Here is a 14807-nt window from a genome sequence, read left to right on the forward strand (position 1 = left end):
ATAGGGGGTTAGCAAATAAGGTGGGGGGAGGATTATTCACTAGCACCAAGAAAGTTACCAGCAAAACAACGGGCGTTAAAAATATGCTAAGAGTTAAAACTACTTTAACAAAAGTGTCAAATAAAAATGTGGCTGCTAAATATAATGTGTAGTTATTACAATATTCTTTATTGTAAGTTATAGTAATATAGAAAATATACTAACTGTTTTTGCAGAAACATAATTTAAAATTACATCTACGTGCATTATGAGTTCTATCTTAAAATTTGCCCACTTATTTTGTTTTTATATACAGTTACATACAAAAACTAATGTATATTTATAACTGTGCCTTTATCTTTCTATACATGAAGTATTATTACAAATGCTGCATCCTGCATAACAAACAGACCATTACATGACAAATTATATGAAACAAACAAAAATCTAATTCACCCATCACTTACAATGCAAAAATGCAAATGGGGCGGCTGGGCGCGCATGATTGATTGTTGCGCTTGAGTAATCATCAGATAATTTTAGGAATGACCATTCGGTAATTTTTCAATAAAGGAACAAAACATGTCCTTTATTTATAACAAAACTTCCGTATATATCTCAATAAATCTCTATGCTTTAGTTGCAATGGTATTGCCACGCTTAACGGTACTAAGATATCACAATTAGAATCAGTAGTCCCCAAACTTTTTACTCTTCATAAAGATTGACCAATGCGCCATCTAGAAAAGGGAATTACCCTTGTAGTCTGTTTGTGTTTACTCTTTTGCTCTTTTGTTCCACAGACCAGTTAGATTTTGCAACTTTGGTATCAAAAAAGTAATTTTAAACGGTTTGATTCTTGCTTGTTTTGCAGCAAATGTTAAATTAATTGACTCCATTCTGTTCTTTTTTAGGTTTAGCGATAATAGACGTATGGTGAGGCTTTAATATTGGATTGCATAAAAATGGATGACAGTAACACCCCAACCGATGACTTTGACTCTGACATTGATAATTTTAATGATGTAAGTATAATACAACATAATAAAGTTAAACAAATAAATAATTTACAAAAGTTACAGTTTCACCAGCAGAAACAAATCATTGTTGGAATTTGTGCAATGGCCAAGAAAACAAAATCAAAACCAATGCAAGAAATATTGAATCGGTTGCAGCTTTTCGAATATATTCATATCAATATATTTGATGAAGATGATGTTATGAATAAACCTGTATCTGAATGGCCACACTGCGACTGCCTTATTTCATTTCAGTCAAGTGGTAAGTATACTAAATAAAAACTATTTTAGAAATGGGCTATGTACACAAACATAGGTAAATTATGTTTCATGCATTATTTCTTTTTATTCAAACAGTAAATATAAAACACTACACAAATAAACATTTTATGGTTGATGCGTCATTTCATGTCAGTCAAGTGGTAAATATGAAATATATATTTCACATCCACAATATGTCAAATATTGGCAACTTATTTTAAGTCACAATCTACAAATATTGCTTAATTTTTTGGTCAAATAGTAGAATCAGTTATTTTACCAAACACAAAAAAATATTTGGATATTTATTATATTTCACAGAGAATGAAATTGTTCAATAACAACACTATTGAATGGTATTTTTCATAACAGAAACCATTTCAGGGTTTCCACTCAAAAAAGCAGTGGAATATACTGAACTGCGTCAGCCATTTTTGATCAATGACTTGGAAACACAGTTTGCGATTCAGGACAGACGAGAAGTTTATAATATTTTGAGAAAAAATGGAATTGAAACTCCACGCTATGCACTTTGTGATAGAAGCACTGGAAAAGGTGGGAAAATTATAATTGTTGCGTCAATCCTTGCCTAAAATTATGCTAAGCACCGGTTCTTCATCGTGTTACCCATTTTTTTCTTACTAGATTGTTACAGTTAATGTTGTATCTTATGGTTTAATGCTAAAGCACTGCTGTGTATTTTACCTTGTACCACCTTTCCCTTAAATACAGCCTTGGTGCATACGCGAATTAATTACTAAGGTACAGTTGCAAAATATAGATTTAATTTTATATTTCATCGCTTGTTACAGGCGGCAATTTTGAGGAATATGAAGATCACATTGTAGTTGGGAATGAGGTTTTTCATAAACCATTTGTTGAGAAGCCTATAGATGCTGAAGATCACAACATACATATTTACTATCCTTCCTCTGCTGGTGGTGGATGCCAGAAGCTGTTTAGAAAAGTAAGTTGGTGTTTCTTTGTTATAAGAAATACCTACCAAGTTTTTTTCACCAAACATGGTTGCCTGTTTTTTTCCATAAAATAACTTCTGTACAATTTCCAACCAATTGTATAATAAAAGATGAATATTTTGCTTAAATGGCATCTTTATTCTCTTATTTAAATGGAATGGCAAAATATGTGTGTTAAAATTATGTGGTAAAGTACTGCATGCATTTTAGATTGGGAACCGTAGCAGTCAATATTCAACACAAAGTTGCGTAAGACGTACTGGTTCATATATATATGAAGATTTCATGCCAACTGATGGAACAGATGTGAAGGTAATTAATTCTTAATGTCTACAGTGTGGTTGTTTAATGATATTGGTATTTCATACACTTCAGTACTGTATATTTAACTTTATATTTTTAAGTTGTTAAATTGGTTTTTAGTTGTGAATTTAAATATTAAATGCCTTGGTGCAGACAGTAACTGATTTTAAAGATAATGCTCTTAACTTACTGCACTCAGAAGTTTTCTTGACACAACTAGAATGATATATGCTATGCTTTCTTAAAGTTTATTTCAATGCCAGACATTCTTTGTCTTAATTATAATGTCCCAAACTTTACTATGGTCCTATTTCATGGCTTATGCTGAACTGCCACAGTAAATCGTAACTACAGTACATGACATATAGACTTTATCAAGTAGATTTATGGCATTTACTATATTACCACAGTTAACTTTAACTACATAACACACCATCATTACCAGTTTACCACACACAGGTGTACACAGTGGGGGCTGACTATGCTCATGCTGAAGCTCGTAAATCCCCTGCACTTGATGGTAAAGTAGAAAGAGACAGTGAGGGTAAAGAAGTGAGATTCCCTGTCATTTTATCAGCCAAGGAGAAACTTATTGCAAGACAAGTTTGCCTTGCTTTCAAGGTAATTGTTCTTTTTAGTTTAGCTGTTTATACCATGGAGTTAAAATACTTAACACAACACAATGCTTATGTTTTCAATAATATCCAGTTGACATGTTTTTTTGTTATGGTTTACATTTATGCACTATTTTTATTCGATCTTAGAAATTACTAAACTCTGACACATGATTATATACAGCGATTATATATTACTAAACTCTGACACATGATTATATACAGCGATTATATATTACTAAACTCTGACACATGATTATATAATTTAAATTACACTTTCACATAAAGGGGGGTTTAAAACAATTTTGATTTATTTTTTTAATATTTGCGGAGTAGACCCCACCCGCTTACTTACAAGTTACACATGTGACATGTACATCCTTATGTTTCATCCACAGCAAACAGTTTGTGGGTTTGATTTCCTCCGAGCTCATGGCAAGTCATTTGTATGTGATGTCAATGGCTTCAGTTTTGTAAAGAATTCAATGAAATATTATGACGACTGTGCAAAAGTTTTGGGGTAATTATAAAATATTGTGCTTTTGCATATGCAATGTAAACAAAAATTAAGAAAAACCTTTTTTGTTAAAAAATTATTCTAGGGTCTCATTTTCTTCTGTAGTTAGAAAAGCTTAAAAACAGCAAAAAAATAGCATCATTTATCCTTGTCTAAGCACCGTTCACCTATCATTAATATATATTACCAGGAACATTATAATGAGAGACTTGGCACCTCAGTTCCATATACCATGGTCCATTACAACAGATGCTGAAGATATACCAATAGTACCAACCACTTCTGGATCTATGTAAGTTTATCATTATTATCTTTCAGTTGCTTTTGTTACGTTCAATTACTCACCTGTGGACATCAGTTAAACAAAACGAACAGTTTTTTTCACCAATTTTTAATGCATTAGCAACAACAACACAAAAACTTTATAAATGAAAAAACAATACTTACACCTAATGTGCCTCCACTTTTGTTTTTACTTTATTGAATTATTGAAATAAACTTTATATTTAGGATGGAATTACGTTGTGTGATAGCAATTATAAGGCACGGAGATCGAACGCCAAAACAAAAGATGAAAATGGAAGTTAGACATCAAAAGTAAGTATATCTTGTTACAGACATGATAACTCATACGCTCTGTTTATTATAATGGCTGTGTCATTTGTGTTTTGTGAAATTAAAATCTTTTAACTTCATTAAAATACACGGTATTGGGGTAATAGGCTTTGACCTAATCCCTTATTTTTCTTGCTACAGGGCCTCACCCAATTAGCATAAAATACAAGTGTTATAACATTTCTTCATACATATGTTATATATATAAGCATCAACTATCGCATATTTTATTACTGTATTGCAATTCAGGTTCTTCGACCTTTTCACGAAATACAACGGTCACAAGACAGGAAAATTGAAGTTAAAACGACCAAAGCAACTTCAAGAAGTGTTGGATGTTGCTCGTTGGTTGCTTGTGGAACCAAATGCTATTTTAAAAGAAAAACAACATAAAGTAGAACAACTTAAAAGTGTTTTGGAAATGTGAGTGGCTAGTAACATCTGTTTAATTATGGTTAAGATTTCGTTTTAATTTTAGAATGGCAAAATATATTATGGATTTCATTTTAAATTTCAGTAGTAAAATATAGTTGGCATGTATGGTGTATCAGTTTATGGATTTATGTTGTTTGCTAAACATTCTCTTGAAACAAGAGCTGATACCATTCATAAATTATTGATTTGTTATGAAAAAGTAATTAAAACAGTATGAATCATATACTGTATGATTATGCATATTGTGTTTCAGCCGCAGCTGGTACTTAGAGTAAAATTAAAGCTATTAATTTGTTTTAAACAAGATCTATTTTATTCATGTTTTTTAACAAATAAATTTTAGTTTATCCAACATTTATTAATGATACATTTTAGCAAGTACTGTTAAAAACCAAGCAAAAACAGTGACCGTCTTTAAATATTTATAAATCATCACTTGGTTAACCACCATATATGCTAATCCCAGGTATGGACACTTCTCTGGCATAAACAGGAAAGTTCAATTCAAGTACATGTCATCAAGTAGAAATGTGACGTCAAGTTCAGAAGATGGTATGCTATATTACTTAACATTATTATGGTTTACCTTGTGTTAATAATCATTACTATGGTTCACAATACATTACTTCTATATTATGGTTTATTGTCAAAGTATTTTTCTAATGCTGATAATAAGGTTATGCATTTTTTGTAAATATGCCCAATTTATTCAGCTTAAACTGTCATGCTCATGCTCCTTATAATCTTTCTGAATTAAAAGTCGTAGTTTTTAAACTGTAACTTATAGTCTAATGGAGGTATATTTCCATTTCAAACTGTATTGTACCATATACTAGTCTTAAGCATCGAATTTTTTTCCTTGATTTGGTATTCTGCATTCAGTATCTACTTTATATATCTCATTATCTTATACTGATCAACCCAATTTCCTAAGTTTCCACAGACCAGCAGTCATACAGTGGGCCATCTTTACTTCTAATATTAAAATGGGGAGGAGAACTAACACCAGCAGGTCGTATGCAAGCAGAAGAATTAGGTCGAGCATTCCGTTGCATGTATCCTGGTGGACAAGGTAATTATGATATGTTCCATTTTTACAAAGTATTTTTTCTCAAAATTTACTATTTGTTACCAAAATTCATATTCAAAAGTCAATAATTCAATGCATTAAATTGTACATTTATGGCTTAAAGGGGCATTGAATTATATGGGCCTTACTGAAGCAATGGTTGGTAATGTATCCCATACCCAAGGCTATTGGTACAAAAATGTTTACTTTTTCTACTAATTTACTTTTATTTTTTTAATATCACTTGCCTTTTTCTCATCTCTCTTTTTTTCAATTCCTTCTTCTCTTCTATCATCATCTTCAACTTTAACCAACAGTCAGTGGAGAAGTAACAGGTAAAATCACTCTGGATTAATAAACTAGACAACACGTCTTTCTTCTGTACAGATCTAAAAAAATTACACTGTTAGTGGCATATAAAAAAAGTTTCTGTCATGTTTTCCCACTGCCTAGACATTTTGTGTAAATATATGTAAGTTAAAATTCTTTAAAAGGATGTTTCGCTTTAGCCCATGATTTTTAATGTTGTCTACTTTACATAGTATACGCTTTACAAACATATAGCCTAGAATGACCCATCTCTCTAATTTCTCTTTAAAGTTGGACCATGTTGCAAAAACGTCTTTATTTCTGATATCCTAGTTTTGAAGGTTCCACAGCTTATTATATTATGTCAATATTATACCCATCCACTTAAACATAAACCTTATACCAGGTGATTATGCTGGTTTCCCTGGCTGTGGATTGCTACGTTTACACAGCACATACCGACATGACCTTAAAATATATGCTTCTGATGAAGGCAGGGTGCAAATGACCGCTGCTGCTTTTGCAAAGGTAACTTTGATATTTTTATTTATATGTAGTTTACTATCATTTGTTTATTTATTGGTAAAAATCTTTATCACAACAAAAACAGTAAAACTTTCTCTTTTTTTGACTAAATTTCAGAGTCTTTTTCAATGGCAACATGTTTTGCTCATAATATTAATTATTTTTCCAGTTGTTGTTTTCTATTTTACAATTTCTTCATTTATTCCCAGGGTTTGCTTGCTCTTGAAGGCGAACTTACACCTATCCTTGTGCAGATGGTTAAGAGTGCTAACATGAATGGGTTGTTGGACAATGAAGGCGACAACTTAAGTGACTGCCAACAAAAGTATAAACCCGCTTTGCTTTTTAATTTATCATTACTTTGTTGTCATTTATCCTCAGTTTAATTGAATTAAATGTCGTTAAAGTGATGCATGTCCTGTAATAATGCCTCTCATTCTTTCATTGCTTATCAGCTCCATTTGCTCCCTGCTCCTCTTTAATATTTCTCTTCTTTCTCTCTTCTTTCTCTCAGCCTTCTTCACAGAGATGAGGATTGCAATGATCTGGTTGGACGAAAGCAATCTGTGTATGTCGTTATTTCATTTTAAGTGAAGGCATGGTTACTTGCATGTAGTGTCATCAGTCATGGATCTAATCACACAGGACTTTTGTACAAGTCCTTGGTTATTCTTCAGTTTGAGATTTCTCAGCAATTTTAAATTTGAGCTTGAACAAAATTGACATACCAGGGCAATATAATGAATAAAGCTTAGAATGAATATGAAGAGAAACAAAACTTTAATAATACTTTTCCTGTAAAAATAATACCAATATAAAAAAACAGGTTTTATTTCTCTAAAAATGTAACAATTTTAATTTGTAAAATGTTTAGTTACCAATTGTATTCATTCTAAGACCCTACATACCATACATTACATTTCAAATTATTTATGTGTGACCATACATTTAATTCACTCTGTGTGAGTAATTAAAAACCCTCAATCCTACTGTAAAAAGCACATGTCACATCATACACCTTCCATTAACTTAACTGAAACTGTTACGCCATACAACCAATTGTTTGGAAAAATCAGCTTGTATAATTGGTTATAGTTGTTGGGACTTGATGAGTTATTAATAATCTATTTGCTGTTGTTAAATGCAGGGTGAAAACCAAACTGCAAGAACTACTGAACAAGAAGGGAGCTATAACGGAAGAAGACATCAAACAGGTGATGTTATAAGTCTTGCTGTTAATTAACTGAAGTTGTAGTACCATTTTGAACAAACTCAGTTCTATAGCGAGGTCCTATGTGTGGCACATCTCGAGTTTCGGATTAAAGGCTAGAATTTGCCAAGAACTTTTTTGTTACCCTGATTATTACATGATAACCTATAATATCAATTTAACCAACTTTGGCCTTGTCCCATTGAACTGCTTTACTCAATAGGCTTTAACATTTTGTACAATCCAACGAATAAATATATCTTCCCAAAAGCTAAAATCCTTTAAACTTTCCTAGCATCACTCTCAGTGTAACCTGTTGTACTTTCCATGCATTTCAAATTGTCAGCATACATAAAAAAAAGTTGTATTCATTTATTTATTAATAGATTGCCCCCCTACCCTCACAATCTATAAACAAAGCAATCAGCTATCTCTCCAATCCACTGGAGAAATGTGCACAGATGTATAAACTAATGAAGTCATTTACATCGCAACTAAGAGCAAAAGTTGCTTCAGTATCTGATAAAGGTATTTTTAATGATTTGTGTCCTGTATTAAATTAAGAAAACTGGTATTTATTTAAAGTTTATCACTGAGTAATAATTACAGGATAAAAACTTGTTGCAATAGTCCTGAACTACTTTTACTGTTGAAAGTTTTTGACGCAGAGCAGGTACAACCTTCATGGCAAAACGTTTTTGTCAGACTGTTACTATATGATAACTATACCAATTAAAATGTATATGTGTAAAACGTTTATCTATATATAATTGGGGAAATCTGAAGGTAATCCCAGATCCTCAACAACGCCGCATACATATAAAATAGAAAACTGTATATTAAATATATCTACATGAGAAAAAAATATATGATATGATCATGAACAATTTATAATATTTTACAAACTTATATCATATGATTTATGAACAATTTATGACATTTCACAAACTTATATCATATAATTTAAGAACAATTTATGACATTTCACAAACTTATATCATATGATTTGTAACCAGTTTATGATGTTTCACAGTCCAACTGTACCACAATGAGTCACTTGAAGTAATGTTGCAACGATGGACAAAACTTGAACGAGATTTTAAACTGAAGGATGATACTTATGACATCAGTAAGATACCTGATATCTATGATTGTATCAAGTAAGTCACATCACGAGTGCCTCCATATATTAGATAGCATGAATTTTGTTTAACTCATCGATAGTAAAGAAAAGAGAATTAGCAGCAAAACGACGGTTGTTAATAATACTTTAGAGAAGTAAAAACTATTTCAGTAAAAATGTAAAAGAAAGGCCTAGCTGCTAAATACAGTATAAATTACCTTGTATTGAGTTATATTTAATAAAAACAAATAAGGATGTATTTGTCACAATGTCATTCAAATTAACTTTATATAACAGATATGATCTTCAACATAATGGAGCTCTCATGGTTGAATATGCAGAATTATACAAAATATCCAAAGCATTGGCAGATGTAGTTATACCTCAGGTAAATGCAGCCAATAAACATCATCGCTTTAAATGATGAAAAATATAATTCGTGTGGCAATAATTGGAAGCAGAAAGTAATCAGTCAAAAATTGAAAACAAATTTTAAAATTAAGAAAACGTTTTTTATGCATGGGTTTTGGGAGAATGTACCCACCTAGGTCTAAAATTCAAATGTCCGGGGACCTCTCTCTTTTAAAATAGAAACATGTTCCATACATCCTGGTAACCTAATACATTGATAGGAATACGGGATGACTAAAAGTGAGAAGCTGGAAATTGCTCTTGGATTTTGCGTTCCTCTTCTGAAGAAGATTAAAGTTGATCTTCAGCGAAACCTGGAGGAAGATACTTACAGACTCAACCCTAGGTATAAAAAGTTAATTCCCTTTTTCTCTTTTTATTATTTTTATATTCGTATAACAGAAAAGATGATTAACATTATTGCCTATCCAAAACTTTATCACTCAGTATTTTTTAATTATAACAAAGTTACAATTTGATTAAAATAAAATAAAGTTCCCAATTTAGTAAGTACATTCTGAAAAGTAAAACAGGAACTCTAGTTATTTCTCTTTACTAACCTTATAAAACACACTACAGATATTCTCGTGGTGTTTTATCTCCTGGTCGTCATGTGCGTACCAGACTTTACTTTACAAGTGAGAGTCACATCCATTCACTGCTAACTGCATTACAATATGGTGCTCTATGTGATGTAAGTAAATATATCATACTTTATATTTATATACTAAATACATGATGTGGGTATAAATTTCACATCTTAAATATATGCTACTAAATATTAGGAGAAGCATAGGACTAAGGGTTTTATAAATAGGTTGTGTACTGAATATTTTACATATAGAAATTCTTTTATTATCATTTTTAATGTAAAAAGATTGGTTTGGTAAAGCATGTTTGTTAGTTTTGTATGTTCCAAAATTTAAACAAGTTTTCCATAACTATTTCATAGATTGAAATAGATGAGCAATGGAAGCGAGCCATGGAATATGTGGACGCTGTGTCCGAACTCAACTATATGACACAGGTAAATCAGCATTAAGTTTTTATTCAAAACCACAGGTTCCTCTATTTTTCCCTTTTTTAAAATATGTACTGCCGTAAAAGTAGTCACCAGAACAAATTAATAAAACAAAATTTTTTTTGGAGTTTTATGCACATTGACATTGACCTTTTCTACCAAGCCTGTATTCCATCTTTTTGTTCAACAAAGCCTGTTTAGTTCTATCTTCTAGGTATCTAGGACAAATTGTCATTTTTGGACTCTTATAATTTCTTTTTTAAAAACCATACTTGCACTCAATTTGGAATGTTTAAATTCAATTATTTCCAGATCGTGATCATGTTATACGAAGACCCAAGCGAGCCTCCACAATCCGAGAAGAGGTTCCACATCGAGCTTCACTTCAGTCCAGGAGCAAAAGGGACTCAACCGGATGATAGTTTTCCTCAGGGAGGAGGATTTAGACCGAGTTCGAGACCTCCCAGCAGAGCAGTGAGTGTAAAGTTAACCTAACTTTGTTTGGGACAAAATTGGGCTAGCCATGACCCAAATCAGGTCCCATGGCGTATCAGGTTGCAGAACCTCTGCCATATAGAAAAAGGTGTATTCACTTTGTAATTAACTAATTTATCAAATGTGCATTTCAAAAACCAATAATCATTAAGTAGTACAACATTTGAAATAAAGGATGCTCAAACGTATATAAGCAGATCAATTAATTGTTACCCTCCAATTTGTAGTAAATATAATTTATTTAATTACCTGACAATGCACCAAATCACTAGAAAACTTAATGTAATGAGACATATGTGTAACATGAAGGTTTCAGTTACCTTTTATTGCAATTTAGGCAAGTTAAATAATCCTAATACCTCCAATTATTTTTTAATTGTTTAAATAATTCCTTGCAATGTAGTATTCCCACATATCAAATCACACCATACCTTTTGTTGCAATTTAGACAAGTCAATAAATTTTATTAATTAATTTTCAATGTACAAATCATTCCTTAATTCCAGCACTCCCCACATAACATATCACCAGAACGCAGAGTGTTGGATGAAAAACACAATTCTCGTTTGAAAACTCAGACACCTGACGAAGTAATCAAAAAATTATATTAATTTCTAATCAAATTATGCCTAATTAGGTATTTTTGTAGCTTATCTTTGTTTTTTAAGATTTGATTCAGAGTTATTCTATTCTTACATGTTTTTTACTAATTTGCTTTTTTGCTTTCAGGCTTTACTACTTAGGTTTTAATTATTTGAAGTCCATTTTATTATTTTTAATTATCAAATGCTTTAATATTTAGCACAGTATTATTAAAAACCAACCAATGCCAATATTTTAATTAAACTTGGTTTAAATTCAAAGGCAGGACTTGTCCCAAAGCGAGAGCTCCACAATTTGAATACAGAAAGCCACCTAACCAGCTTAGCTGATCCATTATCTGATTCTGTACATCTATCAAGTATGCTACATACAGCAGTAGTACTTGTATCCCACGTAGCAGCCAGGCATGCAAGTTCTGTTTTAAACCCAGTCATCAGTAAAGCAATAAATGAAGCCAGATCAAAAGTCAGTGAACAGGGTTCAGAAATTTTTTTGTAATTTTTGTCTTTTCCGGCAGTAAAGATATAAGATTTCAAGTTTAAGTTTAAATTTCAATAAATTTTAGTATTTAGAAGAGTATTAGAACAGTGTTTTAGTATCGGACAGTCACATAATTGAATTAATGTATAATAATTAAGACGTTTTTTATAATTGTTGAGTGTTTTTACACCAGTTCATGTCTGTTGTATTTATATACGAAACTTAAAAATGTAATTAAAAAAAAATAAAATTCATAGTTTTTCTTAGTTAATAAAAAACATAAATCAAAAATCACATAAATCATACAAGTTAATTTTAAAATTTATGATTTTTTATATATATTGATAATTTTTCCTAGTCTGCTGCTACTCCGTTCACAATTGGAGACGACTCTGATGTTGAAGACATTAAAGAAGACAATGATGGAGATGATGAGGATGATAATGATGTGGGAGAAACATCGGATGCAGTGAGAGCATTCCTAAGGAAGAGCAAACCTCATAGATCAGCTCCTCCACCTGCTGTACATATAAAGCAACAAGTGAGTAATTTTATGTTTTGATTATTTTCTGTTGTTGTTGTTGCCAGGCATTTTCTGTACGTAAATGGCTCTATTACAAATGAGGACATTATTTTCGAAACTTATTTGAAAAGAAATTTGGGTTGCCAATGCCATATGTACTTAATAAAAAAAGACTTCATCTTTGATTTTTACTTATACCAATTATTTATCGCACATTTACTCATGTACATTCTTAAATAGCTTATTGCAATTTCACAATATAAACGGCTAACTGTGATCTTTCTTAAATAGGAAGTTGCGAGAAAATACAGTGGTCGCCTTCACAGGCCCTCACAATTATATGAAGATGTTTACGCCACTAACTTGCTTAGACAATATGGTGTACAAGGTGGATTAGGTAAGTTTAATGACCATGAAACATATGTCTATCCTAAATCTAAACTATAGTAATTCAGTTGCATAAAAAACAATAGTATTTCAAAAAAACATTCGAAAAAATCAAAAGTTTTATACATTTAGATTGTAGGATCAAAATCAAGTGTCTTTGTAGTGATTCTCAAATGTCCACAGGTTCTCAAAGCAGTTTGTTCAGTAACAGGGTATTAGCTGGTACCTCATCATCTGTGCCAAGCTTACAGAAAGGAAATGAAACAACCTTTGAGCGTAAATTATCAGCTACAGACCTTACTGAATGTAAGCATGCAAAAACTTTGTGTTTTATTTCTTTGATGGGGTGACCATGTTTCTAAGTTTTAGATATTTTATTGCTTTAATTTTAACAGATATATTTTTTAAATTTTTATTTATTTTTAACTTTTATTTTTTTAACTTTCTAAGTTTCATTCATATTTGATTTATATATTTACTTTTCACATTTTAATTTATATTTAATTTCTATGTTTAATATTAGGCATCGATGGTCACTCGATGGCACCATCTATCCGTCCATTAGAAACGTTACACAATTCTCTTTCCTTGAAACAAATGAACGACTTTTTGGACAAAGTGGTTCAGGTATCTTTTCTTATTTTAATATCGTTTTTATATACTCTATACACTGTTTTCTAAATAAGACAAAGGAATAGACTTTTATTGTTGTTTGCTGTGGCCGAATGTACATGTGTATTAAGTACGTAGTGTAATATAATAGGGACAATGAATTAGCTTAAGTTCAAACCATTTACAGAAACACATCCTTTGATCTGAGTCCATATTTCATGCTACATAGATCAGTTTCTATACGAAGCTTGGCAAATTACCTGGGATTTAGGATGATAAACATACTACTTGTACACATACAGAAAATACACCTGGCAGCAACCGTTTACATACACTACTTGTATATTATACAGATGGAAATATCAAGCACTCCAAGTGATCCATCATATGTTGTGTCTCCATCTCATGAGCCTGTATTCAATGCTTATGTTCCACTGAAGGTTTTACCGAATGAATACAAGTCACCAACTCAATCTAGACGCCCTAAACCAACAGGTATTCTATTGTCAATCATTTATACTATGTCTGTTCAATTTTTACTTATTGTGAGCCATAGTTTTTTTATCCTGAAACGGTGGGGCCTACATTGCCACTGTGTCTTAAAAAAACATTTTTTTATTATTAAAAAGATGATTCCATATTCTTTTGTTCACCTGTTGATTTCTCCTATAGACTTATTTAAAATGTTTTTTTTCAGCTTCAACAACAGAATCTTCTCAATAAAATGTTTCTGAAAAATGTGGTGCCGCTTACATTTACTGAATATAACATTAAGTGCTTCCAAGATGTATGTAATGTGTGATGCAGTAAAGTTGTTATCAAGTGTGGTTGCTGTGGTGCATTTTAATCTCATGAGATTGCTTATTTATCGCCATGCAACAATATTTTAAAACTTTGCCATTTTTCTGACATTGTTTCATGCTCACTGTGATAATTGCAATCTTAACAACGAGCAAGTCATGTTCATAATAATAATAATAAATGATTATTTAAGCTTTACTGTCAGAGTTTATTTATTTTCTCGAAAAAATAAATGAATTTTACACTACTTTGTATGTAAAAGTTATAACACAGAATGTATAATCCGTTGTACAGGTAAAGGTTTATAGATACTGTAATTTGCAAGCGGGAAAGGTATATTTCCTTGTCTGAAGTAGAAACGGAAAGCCTGGTTCGAGATTTAGACTGTAATCGGATCCGATACACAGATGTCGTTTTCGCTCGTGATAATTCATAGGGGAGCTCGTGCGTAGACAATTCATGATTTCTATGACAGCTCTGGTCTTTGTTGCGGTTGCGACTTTTATGAATCAGATTTT

At 31.5% G+C, this 14807-nt stretch overlaps 1 protein-coding gene across 15 annotated transcripts; it reads left to right on the forward strand.

The window, feature by feature from the left end:
- Nucleotides 1-792: 792 nt before the first annotated feature.
- LOC149736877 (inositol hexakisphosphate and diphosphoinositol-pentakisphosphate kinase 2-like) lies at nucleotides 793-14536 on the forward strand. Of its 15 annotated transcripts, none has more exons than XM_089876178.1 (32): nucleotides 793-816; nucleotides 894-1004; nucleotides 1062-1260; nucleotides 1632-1814; nucleotides 2072-2226; nucleotides 2447-2548; nucleotides 2999-3160; nucleotides 3552-3673; nucleotides 3861-3962; nucleotides 4181-4267; nucleotides 4535-4708; nucleotides 5187-5272; nucleotides 5655-5792; nucleotides 6107-6124; nucleotides 6505-6626; nucleotides 6833-6948; nucleotides 7138-7191; nucleotides 7771-7837; nucleotides 8220-8361; nucleotides 8867-8993; nucleotides 9254-9344; nucleotides 9589-9713; nucleotides 9947-10061; nucleotides 10320-10394; nucleotides 10701-10862; nucleotides 11390-11473; nucleotides 12325-12507; nucleotides 12781-12886; nucleotides 13060-13182; nucleotides 13400-13503; nucleotides 13842-13983; nucleotides 14186-14536. In XM_089876178.1, exons 2-32 carry the CDS (start codon nucleotides 945-947, stop codon nucleotides 14209-14211), a joined length of 3552 nt encoding a protein of 1183 aa, XP_089732304.1. In that variant the 5' UTR covers nucleotides 793-816; nucleotides 894-944; the 3' UTR covers nucleotides 14212-14536. The 15 variants fall into 15 exon arrangements, with proteins under 15 accessions (XP_089732304.1, XP_089732315.1, XP_089732302.1 ...); XM_089876176.1 differs by having other exon boundaries at nucleotides 797-816; nucleotides 1056-1260; XM_089876180.1 differs by having other exon boundaries at nucleotides 797-816; nucleotides 1056-1260; nucleotides 5664-5792.
- Nucleotides 14537-14807: the final 271 nt, after the last annotated feature.

This window comes from Ciona robusta, chromosome 4 (genome assembly GCF_009617815.1).
Source record: "Ciona robusta chromosome 4, ASM961781v2".
NCBI classification, from domain to species: domain Eukaryota; kingdom Metazoa; phylum Chordata; class Ascidiacea; order Phlebobranchia; family Cionidae; genus Ciona; species Ciona robusta.

Bases quoted from the DNA above. Each gene is read 5' to 3' on its own strand.
- LOC149736877 (XM_089876176.1), top strand. From the start codon at position 945: ATGGATGACAGTAACACCCCAACCGATGACTTTGACTCTGACATTGAT. The intron at 5,273-5,654 runs GTATGCTATATT...CAATTTCCTAAG, and splicing joins GACGTCAAGTTCAGAAGATG to TTTCCACAGACCAGCAGTCA. The intron at 8,362-8,866 runs GTATTTTTAATG...GATGTTTCACAG, and splicing joins TGCTTCAGTATCTGATAAAG to TCCAACTGTACCACAATGAG.